Below are 18,476 nucleotides of genomic sequence, written 5' to 3' on the forward strand. Positions count from 1 at the left end.
GCCATAGGATCAAGCTAAGTGTGTGACCTACTGAGAAAAATAGCTCAGGTTCACTTGATAATGTGCCAAAATTAGCTGGTCTTCCATTAACACACAGTACTCTATGAAAGGAGGCTGAGAGCAACCAGATCATCCATTCCATTGTTTGTACAGAACCTTACTCTGTCAAAGGCATTACAAACCAACATAGACTGTGGCCTTCTAATTTTTCCTGCATATTTAACTGAGTCTGACACCCATTACATGCAGTAAGCCTGTGAATTGGTTTTGAATGCATACATGCTTGTGTGGGAGGTTTCTAGTGTGCATATGACTAGATGTGTCTGTAAAACAAATTTCTGGACTGATCCAGACCAAAATGAGACATGTGTGTGAATTGTATGATGCAAGTATGAGTATCATTACATCTAGATATGTGGAGACAGGTGGCAGACTAATGGATTTTGGGAGGTCAAGGAACCTTATGTTTTTCATGTGGTGTCACAGTGGGGCACGAATAGAACATATGTAACAGTTGAGAAAGAAAAACCAAAACCAGTACAAAGTAAACAGGGCTATATCATGTGTGGATGATCCTGAAGGAACAAAAACAGAAATGCAGAACAGAGCATAATTTCATATGCCGTTTATGCATGTGACCTATGTCTTTGTACACAGGCAAGTCACACTCCATCACGGTTTTAGAAATAGTCAAAGTTCCAAAAGGTATTAGAATTTACAATGTTAAAACTCTTCCTGTAGAAATAGCAACATGTGCCCTATTGATTTTATTCCAAACTTCTAGAACTCATCCCACAATACCTTAGATCTCTTACGAAACAGAAACACTCTGGACATCTCCCCACAGAAAACAGAACTAACAGGAACACCAGCAGTGTATTTTTCTGACGGGTTTTATGCTGTGTTCTTTTTTCTTCCACAGTTGTTTTGAGGCAAGTGTGTGTAATACAGTACTGGACAATGCAATAGCAATTTTGTCTGCTTTTATTCAGAGGCTAACAGCCCTTTCTGAAGTGATGTTCTTAGGAAAAAGCCTTCAGACTAACCATATTCCTCCACAAAATCTCCAGTGGAGAGCACTGAACACTCACATGGGCCTTTCAGATATGTTAGGTCTATCTCTTGCTGATTGGTCCCTTTACTCATCTTTTTTTAAAAAAACTTCCAGGTTTCATTTCAGAAGGCAAAAAGCAATTTGAAATTCTCTCCAGATGTCAAGGATTTTTGTTGTCTTTTTTGCTCCTCACAGATTCATGTTCTGAAAAGAAGAAAATAGAGAAAGAAAAAAAAAAAAAAAAAAAAAAAGAAGATAAGGAGAATTTTTTTAAGCCTTTAAAAGATATGAGGGATCTAAATTAAAAACCTTTGTGCAGTGAAAGGTGGCTGGAGGGAATGTATAAGAATAGTCAGTTACTGCTGGCATGTTTACAGGCTTTGAAGGTTCTTCACATCTAGCCGAGTGAGAATGGTTAAGAGCAGCTCTACCTCACACTAAGATTTTATGGGATTAATGAGGTCTTTATTAAACCAAATACCTGCAGGTTCTGTTACTGCCAGTGTAGCTACAAATCCTTCATGCTTGTTCATACAAGGCAGAGAGTAAAATTGGAGCACTGTAAAAATGACTGGCAACTTTGCTTTTCTATTCTTGTACTAATCACTATTTCTAATAAGCAAAAGGGTTTGTGCTTTTTATGACACTTTGAATAAAAAGGGTTTGGGTTTTTTTGTTAGTTTGTTTATTTTCTTTCTTGCTTGTTTTTTTAACAACCATAGATTTATGACCAGTATAGGAAAGAAGGTTTTGTGGAAGATAAACTGGCTCCAACAGGAAGAATTTTCAAATTACATTAACTGATTTACCTAAAGATTATTTTTTTTCCAGAACAAGTCTGGTGTAAACTGGAAAAAAAACTCTTCTGCTGTCATTTCATCCCCATTTAATTATTTGGAATCATCAGCTCACAACCATGTGCAAATAATGGATCCAAGTACAGGATATGCCTACACACAAGGTAGCCATAATGGCAAAATGTGTTGCAAACTCATACCACACTGTTTTAATTCTGTAAGCCAACATGAAATACCCTTTTGTTCTACTGTTGTAAAGATGAGAAATAAATATTAAAAAAACTGAGATATTCTGTCCTTCGATTATCATTAATTGTAACCTGGCTCTCTTTCTCCTACAAATGACTGAAATTTTTTTATTATTATTATAAGATTTAGAGTATATCAGAAATCTTTAATACTATTGATTTTTTAATACATTGATTTTAAAACTCATAAGTTTAAGGAAGGTGCATAGCATACACACTCAGAAAAGCAGAAATTTTGTACAGAATTTGAGTCAGGTTGTTGGAGTTTTTCTAAAGGAAAGAACATTGTAATTTTAATAAAACTTCAGTCCTTTAGTTAGAATTACTTTTAGTACATATATTCTTTTAAATTACCTACTTCTCTTTATCATATTCGTTTTTGTGAAGGATACAAGCAGGTTAATTTTGTTCACTACAATAATTTTAATTTTTCTGGTATCTAGAAGGTGGGATGGTATGATATGTTTCACAGGTATAAAGCCAAACACTCCTTAAATATGCTCCAGAGGGAATAATAGCTCCAAGCTTTGAAACCACAGCCAAATCAGAAAATCTATAAGGAGAAAGTGATGCAAAGATTGAGCTGCACTCCACTCCCTCCTATTGGGTTGTTGGTGTGTTTTTTTATTTTTTCCCCAAGGAAGACTGCAACAATATTCATACCTTGGGAAGAATTGTGTTTGAAGAGTAGCTTAAGTAATGGTTTCATAATCACACTCCAAAAAACTAAAGTAAAATACATAGACTAAACAGGCAACAATTTATTTACCTCTTCCTGTTTACACAAAAATCCATGGCTAATGGAACAAGCTGCAGAGTTTATTTGATGTTCCTGCTCAGCCACGAAGCTGTGCCATGTCAACCACTTACAATGACCAGGCACTTCCGAAAATGGCAGTGTCATGACATTTCCATGGTGACTTTGGCCTCAGCTTTGCAAATCCCACAAGATCAGGTTACATACTGAGGACTTAGGAAATGAGTAAGAAAGCACTAAAGGAGAAAAGCTGTGATTATATGCAAATATATTCATTAGAGAAGAGATTGAACAGAAATGCACCTTCAATATTTTTTAATGAATTTTTAAACATAAAAATGTGCTGCAGGTGTGCAATTTAATGTATCTGACCTTTTAAGGACTGGTTAGAAATGTTTGCTTCCAAAAAGTTTTCTTGTTTAGATTTTTCTCTATTTCTGTTTAAAAATGTTTCCTTTAAAGCTTCATCTGTTTTCACTTTTATAGACAATAATTAATTTCTTCTTTGCTTTATTACTTAATGTCCAATGTAGCCATCAGCTATAAGTTTTAAAGTTATAAGCAAATCCTGTCAGACACCCTGGAATAGGTGACAAGCTCTGCACAGAACATACCATGGCCTGTGCCTGCTATGAATATCTATATGTATTTCCATGCATTTTTTTACCTTGTAATAGAATTTCTTTTAATAGCACAGAATATATCGTCACTGGATAACTACTTCCCCGCTTTTCCCTCAAAGAAAACAGTTTAAGGAAGTAGATGAATGCATTTTACTAAAATAATTTCACATGTCTTTCAAAAAAATCTATGTCAATATAAATTTCTAGCCTGGGTTCAATAAATATGTCAAGCTTAAAAAAAATATTCTTTAAATGAGGTAGAATAGAAAAAAATATTCTAGTGAGACCCTAAATAATATTTGAGGTTCCAAATTTCCTGTGGGACAGGAGATGCCCAGTACACATATACCTCATCCTTCAGGGTTTGCTGCGATTTGCATGTTAGGGGCTTTTTTGTGTATTATGTTTAGACACAGTAACAAACAAATGAAGGAAAGAAAATTTGATGGGTTTTGAAATCATTCAGAGAAAACTCTGACGTTGAATGGTTCTTTAAAGACAAGTAAGTAAAGGACACATTGTTTCAGTATTTTTTCCATTCCATTATAAAACAGACGATTTTGAGCAATATGCATTCCTTCCTCTGATAAATGCACAACTAAAAGTAAGAACCTCCCATTGAAGCAAGATGAGCACAGATCTCTGTTATTTTGCTTTCAGCTAATGCCCCACCCCCCAAGAATAATCATACTGACCTTTTACTCTCTATTCAATCCTGACATATATATCAGAAATTATTGGACCAATGAGCATTTCACATCAGGAGGAAAAATATATCTTCACAAAATGCGCTTCTAAAGGACAGGACAAAACTGCCATTTGCCATTTTGTTTTACTATCCATTACTACATGCGTGCTTACCACAATCTGTGGAAATACCTTCCTATTCAAATGTGCTCAAAATCTCTGCACACTTCAGTGGTCTTTGCAATGTATTTGCAATTGAAAAAAAATCCTCTTACTTTTACAGACTCTAGTTCCACAAAGCATTTAAGGAAATATTTTTCCAGTGATGCATTTATCCATAGAATTAAAAATATGCAAATATTTAAACCAAGTTCTGCTTCTCATATTCCCTGCTTACTGGCAGGAAAACTCCAGTATTCTGATGGTAAATTTGCTCTTTATTACTTTTTATTAGAAGTGTGTTGCACAAATGTAATACTTACACCAATACCAATAAGTCCCAGCCCACCAGTGAATTCCACTACGGCATGTCTACCCTAAGTAAAATCTTGCAACCATTCTACTTTATCCTGAAGAATGATTAGCTGAAATCTAGGCCTTATGGAAAATAACCTGATTGTAGCATATTGTAGATATGATTGTAGCTGAACATTGTCAAGGGAAAAAAATCATACATAAAAGCTAATATATGGGAAAACAAGCAAAAAAAACCCATAGAAACTATTTAAATCACTAGATCTTCAGTCTTTAGAGTTCTGATATTTAACATCCCTCAGACTCAAGCATGTTTTTTCTCGAGGCTAAGGAAGAGCTAAAGCAGTGATGTTTTTATAGCAGTATCTTATAAGTCAAAGTGTGCAAACTTACATACTTCTTCATTTGAACTGGGTTGTATCTCACAGCTTTGGAAACAGCACAGCTATGACACAGTAGATTATTCCACCACCCCAGAAGAAGAACAAAATTCAAGCTGAGTAGACAGAAGAAGCTGTCACGACTAGTCAAAAATTTAACAATAGAGTAATGGTCCTAGTAACCCACTCTAAAGATATTTTTGAGGATGGAGTCTCTCCTTCACTTTCAAAATCACTAGTTTTCACCTCTGAAAAAGGAAAATTGTATTTAAGGTATTGGATAAATACTATTGTAACCACAGGACATTAAAAGTTGAGCCAGCACAGGCTCAGCCTACCACTTCACATTCGTACAAAAAGTTTTGCAGTGTGTCTCTGTCCTACCAGATGTCAGATCCTTATCATCTGACCTCCAAGAGCCAGATAAATCTGGTGTCAAGTATCAGGCCAGGATAAGTACTGTAATGTGGTGTCTCGATAATTCATCTCAAGTGCCATAATGCAGTTATGTGTGATCCAGATCAAATTTATACTGCCAAGTTGCTTGATAATACACAGATACAGCATTAGTGAGCACTGAGCCATACTTCAAGTATCATGAATATTATACACTAACCAGCTTTTACTCCATTCTTTGCAAAGTCCCCTAGGCTTTTGTTATCTTTAGCTGGAATTCTACTTGGGATTCACACTTAATATTTCATAGTGTACTTAGATGTATGTCATCATAGTGGCAATGTTGATAAATTTTCTTTAGAACATGTTTTGCCATTTTATTTTTCTGTCTACTTCTGAAATTTTATGAAACCAAATTCACTGCTACATGAATTACAAGAAAACTGAAAATCTCCCAGGGATTTCCGCCTTTGTTTTTTCTCTGTATGGAATTATTTTCTCTCATGTTCTTATCTATTTTTTACCAGCCTGCATGCAATGAGCACACTAAGAAAGGACTCAATCCCCATTTTCCTGGTTTTGCTGAGACAAACATTTGGAAAAAATGCCTTTAAAATTCTCCTGTTCCCTATATGAAGAAGATGGTAGAAGAAAGAACCCTTGTTTAATAGAATCCTAGAAAATTAATTAGATCCTGCATAAAAGTTTCATGGACCTTATAGGGAGTAATCATAAAAGACAAAATATTTTTCATTTCAATCTAGATTGAAAAAATTACTCTGTTTATTTTCCTCTTCCAAATATATTTTCCACAAGTTTGGATGGGGCTTTGAGCAACCTGGTCTAGTGAAAGGTGCCCCTCTCCATGGCAGGGGTGTTGGAACAAGATGAATTTTAAGGTCCCTTCCAACCCAAACCATTCTACAGTTTTATGATTTATGAAAATTTAATGTGCCATGAGGATTTGGGTTTGATCCAGATAAAACAGTTTTGCAAATTTTTTTAAGCCAACCACTAAGTAAAGTTGACAGGATAATTTAGCAACTATTCTATAAAAGAAAGACAAAACCCCAAGGTCCTTCTCCATAGAGCTGCTTTCCACAATATCCACTGCTCTCCCCTGTTTGCCTTGGTGTTCTGCAACACAATCCTCCTTGATCAAGGGAAAGTCTTCCTTCCAACACTCCTCTACCCTGGTCTCTCAGGTCATAGATTCCTGAAGGCTTAGTGCAAAGGCAGCATTCAGCAGTTCTGCCTTCTCTGCATCCTCTATTACCAGGGTGTCCCTTCCATTTGGTAACAGGTTCACATTATCCTTAGCTTTCCTTTGCTATTTATGCATTTGCAAAAGCCCCTTTTGTTCTTCTTGATATCCTTTACCAGGTTTAATTCCAGAGGAGCCTTGACCTTCTTTGTATTTCTCATTACATGTGCAAAACAAGAATGCAAGAAGACAAGAACGCGTAAACTGCTTTTTCATTATTATTATTTTGTATCCAAAGAGTCAATCATTTAGATCACAGACAGGAACATTTTTCTGAACATTCATCTTTGCTTGATCTGCACATGGGGATCATCTTTTAAAAACATAACAAAAATTTGATGTTTCAAACCTCTGCATCAACTAATGTTCTGTTATTAAAGTTAGATATGTCCAAGTAAGTAAAAGTCAAAATCAAGTGATATTACCAGTCTTCAATTAAATTACTTCAGTCCTCTGGAAGGAGCTATTCTATTAGAAAAGATTTTTCATTCTCTTGCATTAGCCATCAATCAGAGACAAGACTTTGCATATCTCAAAAACTTTAAATAAAGTAAAATGGGATAGGAATATTCGATCTTCCAGTACTGATCAATAGTTCTTAATCAAGATGCCACAGTGTAATTCATGGCTTGAAACCTGATATGAGATGGAAAGATACAGAGATTGAGAAATGAGCACTAAATGTTGTTATCTGTAATATTGATACATCACATGTAATGCCTATGAAGCATGAATAATGAGCTAAAAAGTATATAATAAAGCCTGCCTATAGTGAGTCCTGATTTGGTATAGTGTTTACTCTGAGTGGTAGCAATTACTCATTTTATTTCCAGAACAGACCTTGAAGATAAAAAGAATGGGATAATTAAAAAAAAATTAAACCAAAAGAAATTTTAAAAAAAAGTGTATTTCTAAGGCAGAAGTAAAAGACCAAGGGAGATGGAAACATACTGTTAATCAGAGCTGTGCTTTGTAGTTTCTCATATTGTTCCAGAGGTTTTTTCCTCAGTACTGATAATTGTCCCACTAGTTATAGTGCTGTCTAGAATTATTGTTAAAATTTGGCAATTAGGTGGTTATTGGGGGCTAGAATGAACTTCCTCTCCGTGATTCAGAGAATAATCAGAGACAATGGGATACCAAGTTTTATTACATAAAGCCAAGTCACTTTCAAAAGGCAGAAGAAAACATTTTCAGCTACTTTCAAGTTTTTATTCAACTTTTAAGAAGGACAAAAATACTAATTTATAATAGAAAAATAATATTTTAATCTATTTATTTCTGGTTATTTTAACTTTTCCTCTCTTTTCTTTCTCTCACGTTTGTTTTTCTTTTTTTTTATTAGTAATTAGTAATTATTAGTAATTAGTAATTATCAGTAATTTCACGATTATAAGCCGCACTTCCAGGTGTTGGCAGCTGTCTTGGGTTACAATACAGAGTATGATAAAAAGGTATCTATTCTATCACCATCTGTTGAGGGTGGGGGCAGTGATCCTTACCTTCACGGGAGATATTCTGCTAATGGGCCATCCATTGAAACCAGGCAGGGCATTGTTCTTTATCTTTTCACAACCCATCCTTCCTCCAGCGAGTCATTTTCTGCTAATGGCCCATTGAGTCCCACTGTGTGACTGATAAAATTACTTCATCCCATTGGAAGTTGCTCCAGCCAGGGGGAAGAGCCCAACATTTCTTACCAAGATATAAACAGAGGTTTTGGGACACTAAGGGAGCCCCTTTCTCCACTGGACTCCAGAGCAAAACTGGATTTCTCCACATCACCACTGGACCTCCGGAGGGACACTGCACCTTCTACAGGAGCACTGCTCCAAGTGAATCACATCTGTCACTGCAAGGGGACTGCAGCCACCATTTAATGAGACTGCTACCAACACCCTGCCTGACGGGTGTCAGGTTGTACTCTGACTTTGTCAGGGTTTGGAGTTTGTTTCTTTGTAGTACTGTATTTCTATTTTAATTTCCCTAGTAAAGAACTGTTATTCCTAACTCCCATATCTTTGCCTGAAAGCCCCTTGATTTCAAAATTATAATAATTTGAAGGGAGTGGGTTTACATTCTCCATTTAAAAGAGAGGCTCCTGCCTTTCTCAGCAGACACCTGTCCTCCAAACTAAAACAGCAACTTTTCGTCCTTTGTCCATATATAAGCCGCACCTGAGTGTAAGCTGCACTTCTGGGTTCAGACCAAAATTTCAGTCAAAATGGTGCGGTTTATATTCATGAAGTTACTGTGTGTTCTTTACTCAAAGTGCAGGTCTGGGAAATAGGGATTTTATTTTCTTTTTTCCCCCAAGACTTCCTGTGTAGACACAAATAAATGTAACCTCTATGTCTGTTCTCACACCTGGTAAAAGAACTTCACCTTTATACTTATCTACTTTATAGAGAGTATCTTCTCTCCTGCCTATGATTCTTTATTGCTGACAATTTAAATCCATTCACGTTTGTAGAGTATTTGATAATGAAAGGTTCAAGAGAAAATTAAAGTACAGTAATTTCACGGTTTTAAGTTGCACCATTTTGACTAAAATTTTGATCCCAACCCGGAAATGTGGCTTACACTCAGGACCGGCAAATATATGAAAAAAGTCTGAAATTTCCCAACCCAGAAGTGCAGCTGAGGTGCTGAGTCAAGCATCTGCCAGTAAAACCCGGGATTGCGCGATTGTTACAAATTGGTTACTCTGTTGCGCGGTGGGTGGACGTGGGCTCCATGCCAGCAGCACGGCAGGGGAGGCAGGCTCCCTCCTGCCGGTCCCACAGCCCAGGGGGAAGGTGGGGGACTCCATCTCCGCATACCGCCGCCGCTGTGGGAGCGGGTGGGCTCCGTCCCCACCTGCCGCTGCAGGGTAGCACCAGGCTGGGGCAAGTGAGCCCGGCGGCAGCAGCAGCGACAGCCAGCCCCAAGCAGCCCCACCGAGCGACAGAGCCGAGCTGAGCCCGCCCGGCCCTGAGCCGAGCCAGTAAACCCCACGATCCCGCGATTCTGTTACTAATTGGCAACTTTGTTGCACGCGGGTCCTTGCCGCGAATGACAGTGTGGCTTATACTCAGGTGTGGTTTATTTATGGACAAAGACCTAAAGGTTGCTGACACCCGGAGGTGCGGCTTATAATCAGGTGCGGCTTGTAATCGTGAAATTACTGTATATTATTTTGTGGTAAAATGTTTTAATTAAACATCATGCAATTATTTCAAACAAACTACTCTCCTGTGATCTACACTTAAGGTGCTTGTCTACATTTGCATAGCAAGAGAGAAGTTATCCTCCAAGCTAAGTTTTATGAGGATATTGACTTCAACTGATGCCATGAGGCCTCAGAGGGGTCTCCCTGTCAGAAAACAGAGAAGACAGACTAAGGAGTTTAACTGCTGCCTTTCTTATCTAGTCCCTAATAATAATTAACTCTGTGCCTTGTTTTCGTCCCTCTACCAAACCCTCAAAATGCCAAGAAGGGGAGGCTAGTGAATGAAAGAGCATTAACTGTTGAGAATTAACTGTTCATTCATCTCGTTCATAGGACTCTCCTAATGTAAGATATCAGGATTTTCCAGTCTCATCTGGAATCTTGTTGGGGCAGGCTTTCAAATGAAGCTGAATTAAATCAAGCTCATAAGCCATTAACTGCAGTATAGAAGACAGCTGTTTTTTCTTCCATCCATGCTAGAGTTTTTGCTGTGGCCTCATTCTAATATTACTGCCTTCATCAAATTGCCACTTTTCCTGCTGCAGACAACATCTGCTACATTTACTCAGCAGGACCTCAATTTCCAGTGAAGGTGCAGCCTCTGAGCAGAACAAACTGTTCTAGCAAACATCCTAGAACTTGGCAAAGGTAGACCACTTGTTACTGGTTCTGATTTATTGCTGAAGTATCTTGTTTCCCAAGGAATGCCTTCCCTAAATGCTTAGCCTTTCTTCTCCCTTGTTCATCATTACTTCAAGAATCCTGAAAAAACGAAGGATTCTGGGTTGTATGTATACCCATTCCACAGGTATGGACCAAGTCATCTAAAGGCAACAAAATTCATTAACACTGTATACCTTATTCATTATGACCATCTAATTTGGAAAGTTTCTTCATGGGTAAATGGACCTGAGAAACAGATGAAAGGTTATATATTTGCTAACACATTCATGCAGATGAGCCTCTCACAAGAAGAAAACAGAGCCAACCTGCTCAGGCTGGTTTGTAGGTTACCACAGACACATCAGAATCGAGAACAAACCTCACTGCTGACGACAGCACGTGTTTTGCATGTGGTGGAAATGCCCATCTTTTACGCAAGGGGTTTTTGAGTGTAGAAAATAATTTCATGGCTTTGTAGAGGTTGGATTTGTTTCTTTTTAAATACTGTTAACTTATTCATGAGACATTTCAGATTAAGCAGTAAACATATAACTTCTACCTCTTCAATTCTTCTAAATTTCTACTTTTTTTAATATAAAAACTCTAAACATCTCTCAGACTGAGAATCAGTTATACTGAGATTTGTACTGTGTAATATATTTTTTAACTGACCATGAATGTCACATCTATAATTTTGCAGACAGTGACCTGTCTTTCCAGGAGCGTCCATTCCCTTTATTCTGGATACATTTCTGTTCAATTTATGCTATTCTTCTCAATGGGGATACTGTAAACTACTGTTAGCATCCCACAAATAGCCAGAATTTTAATGTAATTAAGTTTAGATAGCTGAGGTAACAAGAAAGGGTGAGAAGATTATAGTGGGGACTGGGAACAGCAGGCTTGAAACATTGAGAATATCTGTCTCAGAACTGGAGGTTTGTAGGATTCATGGTATTTTCACTTCATTCAGGGCAAAATATTGGAACTTCATTCAATCATACTTGGGATCCCATAGCTCAACTTATTAATGAAATTCCCCCTCACAGGTAAAAAAAAAAAAAAAAAAAGACAAAAAAAGAAGAAGAACCAAAAAATATTGAATATTTTGAATATTAATGTGGAAGACAGGCAATTTGATGTTTGTAATTATCGAGGTAAACTCCACAACCTGCTGAATGTATGCAAAATGGACCCTGGATGGTGTATATAAAAGTGGTATGTGCAGAGACTAACAGCGAGTATTGAGGTTTCTTTCTGGTAAAGCAAGACATCATCTAGGATCCCTACCATGAGCACCAAGGGAGCTTCACTGAAAGGTAAGAATTTTGACATTCACCTGCTGATAATTTTTACATTTCTTTCCATTTCAATTGAATTAAGAGGCAGCTGAAATGTAACAGATCTAGAAACCAAGGTCTTCCAGCCACCTAGTTTTCCAGAAAGGGCAAAACAAAGAAAGGAGCTTGATGCCTTTTGTCTTCTAAGAGTACTTTTGCACTTGGCAGTGTCACAAAAAATTGGTTTGAGGGATGTCACATCTGCACATGAAAGTCTGGATCTGGACTGGTTTGCTACACCACTCAGAAGGCTATGGGTAGACATCATCACCCACAAGTCTAGAGGTGATGTGGTAATTTTGAAATCAATATTTTCAAAATGATCATGGACTTTCCAAGCCAACAACTCTCAGGTTTTCGTATCCATAGAGTTATAAGTTAGAGTACTTCACCGAGTGCAGTGTCCAGCATGTACCTTGCTCATGGGGGAGGAGGAAGGCTCACTCCAATAATTGTGTAAATCCACTTTTTTTAAATGTAGGGCAAAAAAGAAACTTATCACATGACATCCTTAGGGATAGGTTTGCTGATTTATGAAGCACTCTTTAATTTGGCATTTTAAGTAAGTCTAGTGAACCCCTATAGGTAACAGGTCAATTTCCAGAAGTAAAAGTCTCAGAACAAGTACATTCATTTACCAAACCTTTTTTTAATTATTTGTCATTGGTTTTATCTATATATTTTATTTTAGTGAATAAAAAACTTAATTCTGTTAACATGGAAAGTTTTAAACAGATAAGGTTTTCTGCTTTAGATAATGAGAATTTCAGTTTCAGAAGCTTGGGAGAAAAGACAAAAACTACCACTGATTTCTTAGACTTAAGAAATGTAGGATTAAACTCTAGAGAGCAAAGAAGCACAGCTGCTAGAAATCTTTTGAAGGAAATCCCAGGACAATCATAGCCTTAAGAGTGACCTAACCACCCTCCCACAAAAATTAATTTTAACTCCAAATTTTTCAAAGAAGAAAATGACTTCTTGGAGAAGGAGGAGGAAAAAAAAAAGAAAGAAAAAAAGAACAATCTATTTTCTAAACATATATCTGTGCAAATATAATTAGGTATCTATATTTTCACTGTGAAGAAGTTTGATTTGTTTTTTCTTCTGTTTATCACTCTGTTATAAATCCAGACATGTAGTGCGAGACTTCAAAATACACTGTACACTATAGCACAGTGTAGTAACAGACTACACCTTGTCTCTTCAAACTCTGCTATAATATCAGGATGACAGAGGGGAGGAAGGATAAAAGAATTATGGAATCACAGTGTGTCTGTCCTCCAGTGCTGCTCAGCAGCCAGCACAGGGGGTACTCTGAGCCATGTGACAGCACAACCCAAATCACCCAGCATCTGGCTCTCACAGCTGCTTCCAAATACACCTGCAAGTCAATGTGAGCCCATTTTACTGTGTTGTAAACTTGAACAGGTTTGCTGCTGGTAACCCTTCTGGTGTCCCACATGCTTCTGACAAAGGAAGGAGTGACCTCTTTGCCAATCTGCCCCAATGGATCTGTCAATTGCCAGCTTTCCCTCGAGGAACTTTTTGACCGAGCAGTTAAACTTTCTCACTACATCCACTTCCTCTCTTCGGAAATGTTCAATGAATTTGTAAGTACTCTTTCCCTGAGACCAAGAAAATAAAAAATTGCAATACTTTTAAATCACAAACATATGTTAACATATAATAAGTAAACAAATTTGACTGCTGAACAGACAGTGAAAGTCCCAGTGGTGACCAAATCGGTATATAGTCCTGAATCCCCAGCTAAGATCCCCAACATTTCTATTAAAATATACCATTTTCCCATCATTCTTCATCTGTGGGACATTTGCTTTTGCTGGGTGCCAGTTCCACTCTAGACACTCACCAGAAACTTTTGACCTTTACAGTATAAAAGCAGCAATAAAAGCTATGGAATAACAATTAGCTAGCACAGTGTCTGCGTTCTTACCGTTCTGCCTCAATAACACCTGTCCGTGCTGTTCTGCAGGATGAACGCTATGCCCAGGGCCGGGGTTTCATCGCAAAAGCTGTCAATAGCTGCCACACTGCGTCTTTAACCACTCCTGAAGACAAGGAGCAGGCTCAGCAGATTCATGTAAGTCCCATTTCCAGTGTAATTCAGTGTAAGAGCAGAGGAAGGTAGGGAAGGAGGGTTACAGAATAGTAAGGCATCTGTCAAAACAAGAGAGATCAACTCAATTGGAATAAGAAAGCCAGGAAGAGGAAAGCACCGAAAAGCCAAAGTTGATTTAACATTTGATGATACTAATTTACAAACTATACAGCATATATAAGTACCAGAGACTTTCATCACCCCTTTCTTTTCCTGTATTGTACATTTAATCACGGCATCTTATTTCCAATTAAAATACTACCTCATGGAGCGATGCCAGTTACCATGTTTGTGCAGTGCTGAGAACATTACAACCTTTAAATGTTATCTTAAAACATCTTATAAAGAATTGAAGTATTTACAAACATATAAACACACCGCTGTATGTAGACAGAGGTAAATAGTTATCCAGTAATTCAAAACACTGGTATTGCTAAAAAAAAACCATTGAAAATATATTATTTCTGTTACCTGTAGGCAAAAGTGGACACATCATCTCCAAATGCAAAGGTTCTAGTGTGAAAATTTGCAAAATATCTGTAAAGAGAAACACACTACATACATACATACATAATTTATAATAATTATAAACTTCAGTGAAGATGAATATAATCTTGTTCGGCCTATGCTTACAGATACAATTTGAAAATTCCCTGGAGAAAAAAATAAACAGAGCGGTAAAAATGGGGCTGTTCTAGAGCAAAATCTCTATCAGTTTCCTGGTGGTGGTGGTATCTTCCCAATCCCACAATATCACCAGCTTCTCAGTGTGTCATTTGGAAATTCTAGTGGGAACAATAGAATTCACAGCCCTGGGTTGTGCATCTAGCAAAGAAGAAAAGTTTAATACAGCCACGACCTTAACCATAAGCTTGATGAATTCCCATTGTCCACAAGAAAGGACAATTTTTAAAACCAGAGAGCTACTGCTGGAAGCACTGTTGTTCAAAGGGGAGGACAGATGAGTTACGTAGAGGCAATAAAAGCTATTTAGTGGTTTACCATAATGTGCACCTTCCAGTCAGTACTAAACCTAAAAAAAAAACCACCAACCCTTGCCCCGCAAAAAAAAAAAAAAAAAAAAAAAAAAGCCAAACACGAAAAACCCCACAAAAACCAATGGATTTTTAAAGATTCATCAAAAATCAGATAAGGAGTTCTGGGTTTGCTTTCACAGAGATGAGACATACTTAGGCTTGCTGTTCATAATGCTGAGTGTATTCTGTTATATTTTCCACTGTAATATGGCTTGTGCAAATATTGTAGAACATGATGACACTAATGACAAACTTCAAAAATACAATTGCACAGCAGTATCTAAGATAGGGCTATAGGCCACATTCAGTGGTGGGTCCTGGAATATGATCCTAAATCACAGTGTCTGAGGACACTGCTCTAAATGCCTTCTAATTTTACCAAAATTTATCTTTCTTCTTTTAACCACCTTTCCTTACTATGGGTGAGCAGCATGAAGACCTACTGAATTTAATATTGGGAGTTCTGCGTTCCTGGAATGATCCCCTGGTCCATCTGGCCTCTGAAGTACAAAGAATCAAAGAAGCTCCAGAAACCATTCTCTGGAAGGCTGTGGAGATTGAAGAACAAAACAAGAGACTTCTAGAAGGAATGGAGAAAATAGTTGGGAGGGTAAGTAGGTCCTTAACATCCTTCCAGCCAATTGCTTTTAGGAAGACACATAAATTGATAGGCTCTCCCTACCTGGAATATGAAAGGAAACAGTAGATGTGAAGATCAAAAAGGGAGACAAAGTAGTTGAGTCTGATAACTTTTCAGCTTACTTCTTTCAGATTTCTTTTCTTCTGCTATCTTGCAATTTCTAAGGAGAAATGTGATGTGATTGTTACAGAATAACCCACCTTCAGGGGAAGGTGTAATCAACAAGACTATGGTCATTCTATCTTTGAGTATTTTCAATTTGCAAGCCTGATTGCTTAAGAATGCATGTGTGTATATATATATATGTTTTAGCATACTTATATATATCTGTATACAAATAGGTATTATGCAGAGGTTTTGAAACGAATACTGTTTTTAAAATATATCTGGGAATCTGAGCTATTGCAATGATGTGGCATACAGCAAAGTAACCCTGATATCTTTCTTTTCTCCTTTCACACCACACTGATTTCTCTGGACTCTGTGTCTGACTTTGTTCCCCCTATACTTATGAGTTTAGACAACAAGGCTGTTGTCTCACAAAACCCATACGTGAATAGCTCTTGTTACCAGAAATTGATTGAAAGCTTTCCTGAATAAAACCAGCTCTTGCCTGTTTATTTTTAAAGGGGACTCTTTTAGTCACTGAATTTATTATTCTGTCAGTGAGTTAGATGTTGACAAGAGGTTATGACTTCACCGCTCCAAGAAACTGAACAGCGTGAAGAGTGCCACCATCACTGCACCCACCACTTTCCACTAGATTGCTCACAGTCTCTCTTTCAGTTAGGTGTCTCTTCACTCTGAAGCCTTATTCCATCCAGGCTACAAATACATTTATCAGTGTAATCAAATACATCTCTATCACACATCCATGTTTAAAAAGGGCACAGCTGAGGATCCAAGATAAGAGTAAGAAGTCAGGTGCTGCTCCAGTTGCCCTGTCACCACCTTCTCATTCACATTATTTACAAAAAGAGATAAGACTGGGTCATTCATTAGTGTCAAACCATCTTTTTAAGTCACAGTGGGCCTATTTTTTTCTCCATTTGCTTAAACTGAGTGATAGCGCCTCCACGGATACTGTCCTATATGGCTTTATAAAGTACGACTTGTGTGAACTTAGGATGGTGCCCAAGCACAGACTTCCTTTCTGTTGTGAGAGGTAGATTTATGTGATAAGATAAATTTAACGATTGTCTTCAGACAAGGAGACCTAAACCATCTTCACCTCAGATACCAACTCACTGCATGGGTTCCTACTTGTAGATTTCTAACATTAGAAGTCACTGCATCACTCCGCCTTTTTTTTTTTTTTTTTTTAATGGATCCCAGTACTTCTAAATATCTGTTACTGAGAGATTTTTCTGATAAGGACTAAGACTAACCTGTTTGTTGCACACAAACAACTTCTAAGAACAAGTGTTAACAAAGGTTTGAAGGTGGAGGGAGCCAAAGAGAAATGTCCCTGATGAGTCCAAACATTAAGGAAGGCTTGATTTCTCTGCAAAATCAGGTTTCCCTGAATAGTGGTTAACACACTAGCTCTCTTAAAACTCATGAGACAGTTTTGTTTTTTACATGTTTTAGGAAAATAAACTGAAAAATATGACCGGCTCATTCAAAATCTGAACGAAGATATAGAACATTGTACCAAATAATGTGAGCCACAACAGAAAGCACATTAGAAGCCATACACTAGTAACTAGGATTCTTCAAGGACAGTACATCCAGTCAGGTTCACTATAATTTACTATTATTACCACTTTGTGTATTTAGGTTCAGTCTGGGGAGGTCGAAAATGACATTTACACTCCGTGGGATGGACTTCCATCGTTGCAGCTTGCTGACGAGGACTCCAGACTCTTTGCCTTTTACAACCTGCTGCACTGCCTCCGCCGAGATTCCCACAAAATTGACAACTATCTCAAGGTTTTGAAGTGCCGCTTAATCCACGACAACAACTGTTGAGTGCTCAGGGGCCTAATCACGTACTGAAATCATTCATTGTGTGTTCTTGATGCTTTGTCACTTTATGGGAATCACACACTGTGCAGTCAGTAACTTTCAGGCATGTTTGTATGAATTGTGGCTGCAATAATTAGCACCACATCTCGGTGCTTTAAAATATTACCAACTACTTGTATGATAAGAACACACTTTTCTGTCTAATCTCCCCTAGTAGTTTCTCAGTGATAAACAGGTCATGCAGATACAAATAAAAATATTCTTGAATCCAAAAGCACATAACTGTGTGGTATCAGTGAATAAAAAATAGATGGTATGGTTTATGCCTTTAACAGTAGCTTCTCTTTCAGGATCTCAGTCTCCAGTTACTGATGACAGGATTTCTTACTTGCTTTGGTCTTTACACCCTCTCCAAAAAGACAGGAAACAAAAAGGAGGGACCTAAAAAAGTAGATTAACCACCTATTACACTAAACTACCCTAAAGTGAAATTATGGTCCAAAATCCAATCTGCTTAGATCATTTATTTTACTCTGTACAAAATCTGTAGGGGAGTAGGGGAGAGAAAGGTTAAGAAATCCATTCTGACTAACACAGCCTTTGATTCCCCATACAATTCATGAAGAGAGAAGACAAATCCAGAATTTTAAGAACAGAGATATAGATATATCTATGTCTCTACTGATGAGAAAAGGCATTTCCAAGAGAAGGTTCACTGTATTTGAGATAACTATCCGAGGTCAAAGGAACCAACTGGTTTCAGTAGGTCTCAAAAGGAAGTGATGGGCATTCATAGCCATCTACCTTTCACATTCCTC

The 18,476-nt window shown here is 37.5% G+C and overlaps 1 protein-coding gene across 1 annotated transcript; it reads left to right on the top strand.

Moving 5' to 3' along the window:
- The first annotated feature begins 11,795 nt into the window (after positions 1-11,795).
- Positions 11,796-17,932, top strand: PRL (prolactin). Its single transcript, XM_033066659.1, has 5 exons — positions 11,796-11,873; positions 13,323-13,504; positions 13,888-13,995; positions 15,481-15,660; positions 17,470-17,932. The coding sequence occupies exons 1-5, from the start codon at positions 11,846-11,848 to the stop codon at positions 17,659-17,661; spliced, it is 690 nt and encodes a 229-aa protein (XP_032922550.1). The 5' UTR covers positions 11,796-11,845; the 3' UTR covers positions 17,662-17,932.
- Positions 17,933-18,476: the final 544 nt, after the last annotated feature.

The sequence above is a fragment of the Catharus ustulatus genome, chromosome 1 (genome assembly GCF_009819885.2).
Source record: "Catharus ustulatus isolate bCatUst1 chromosome 1, bCatUst1.pri.v2, whole genome shotgun sequence".
NCBI lineage: Eukaryota > Metazoa > Chordata > Aves > Passeriformes > Turdidae > Catharus > Catharus ustulatus.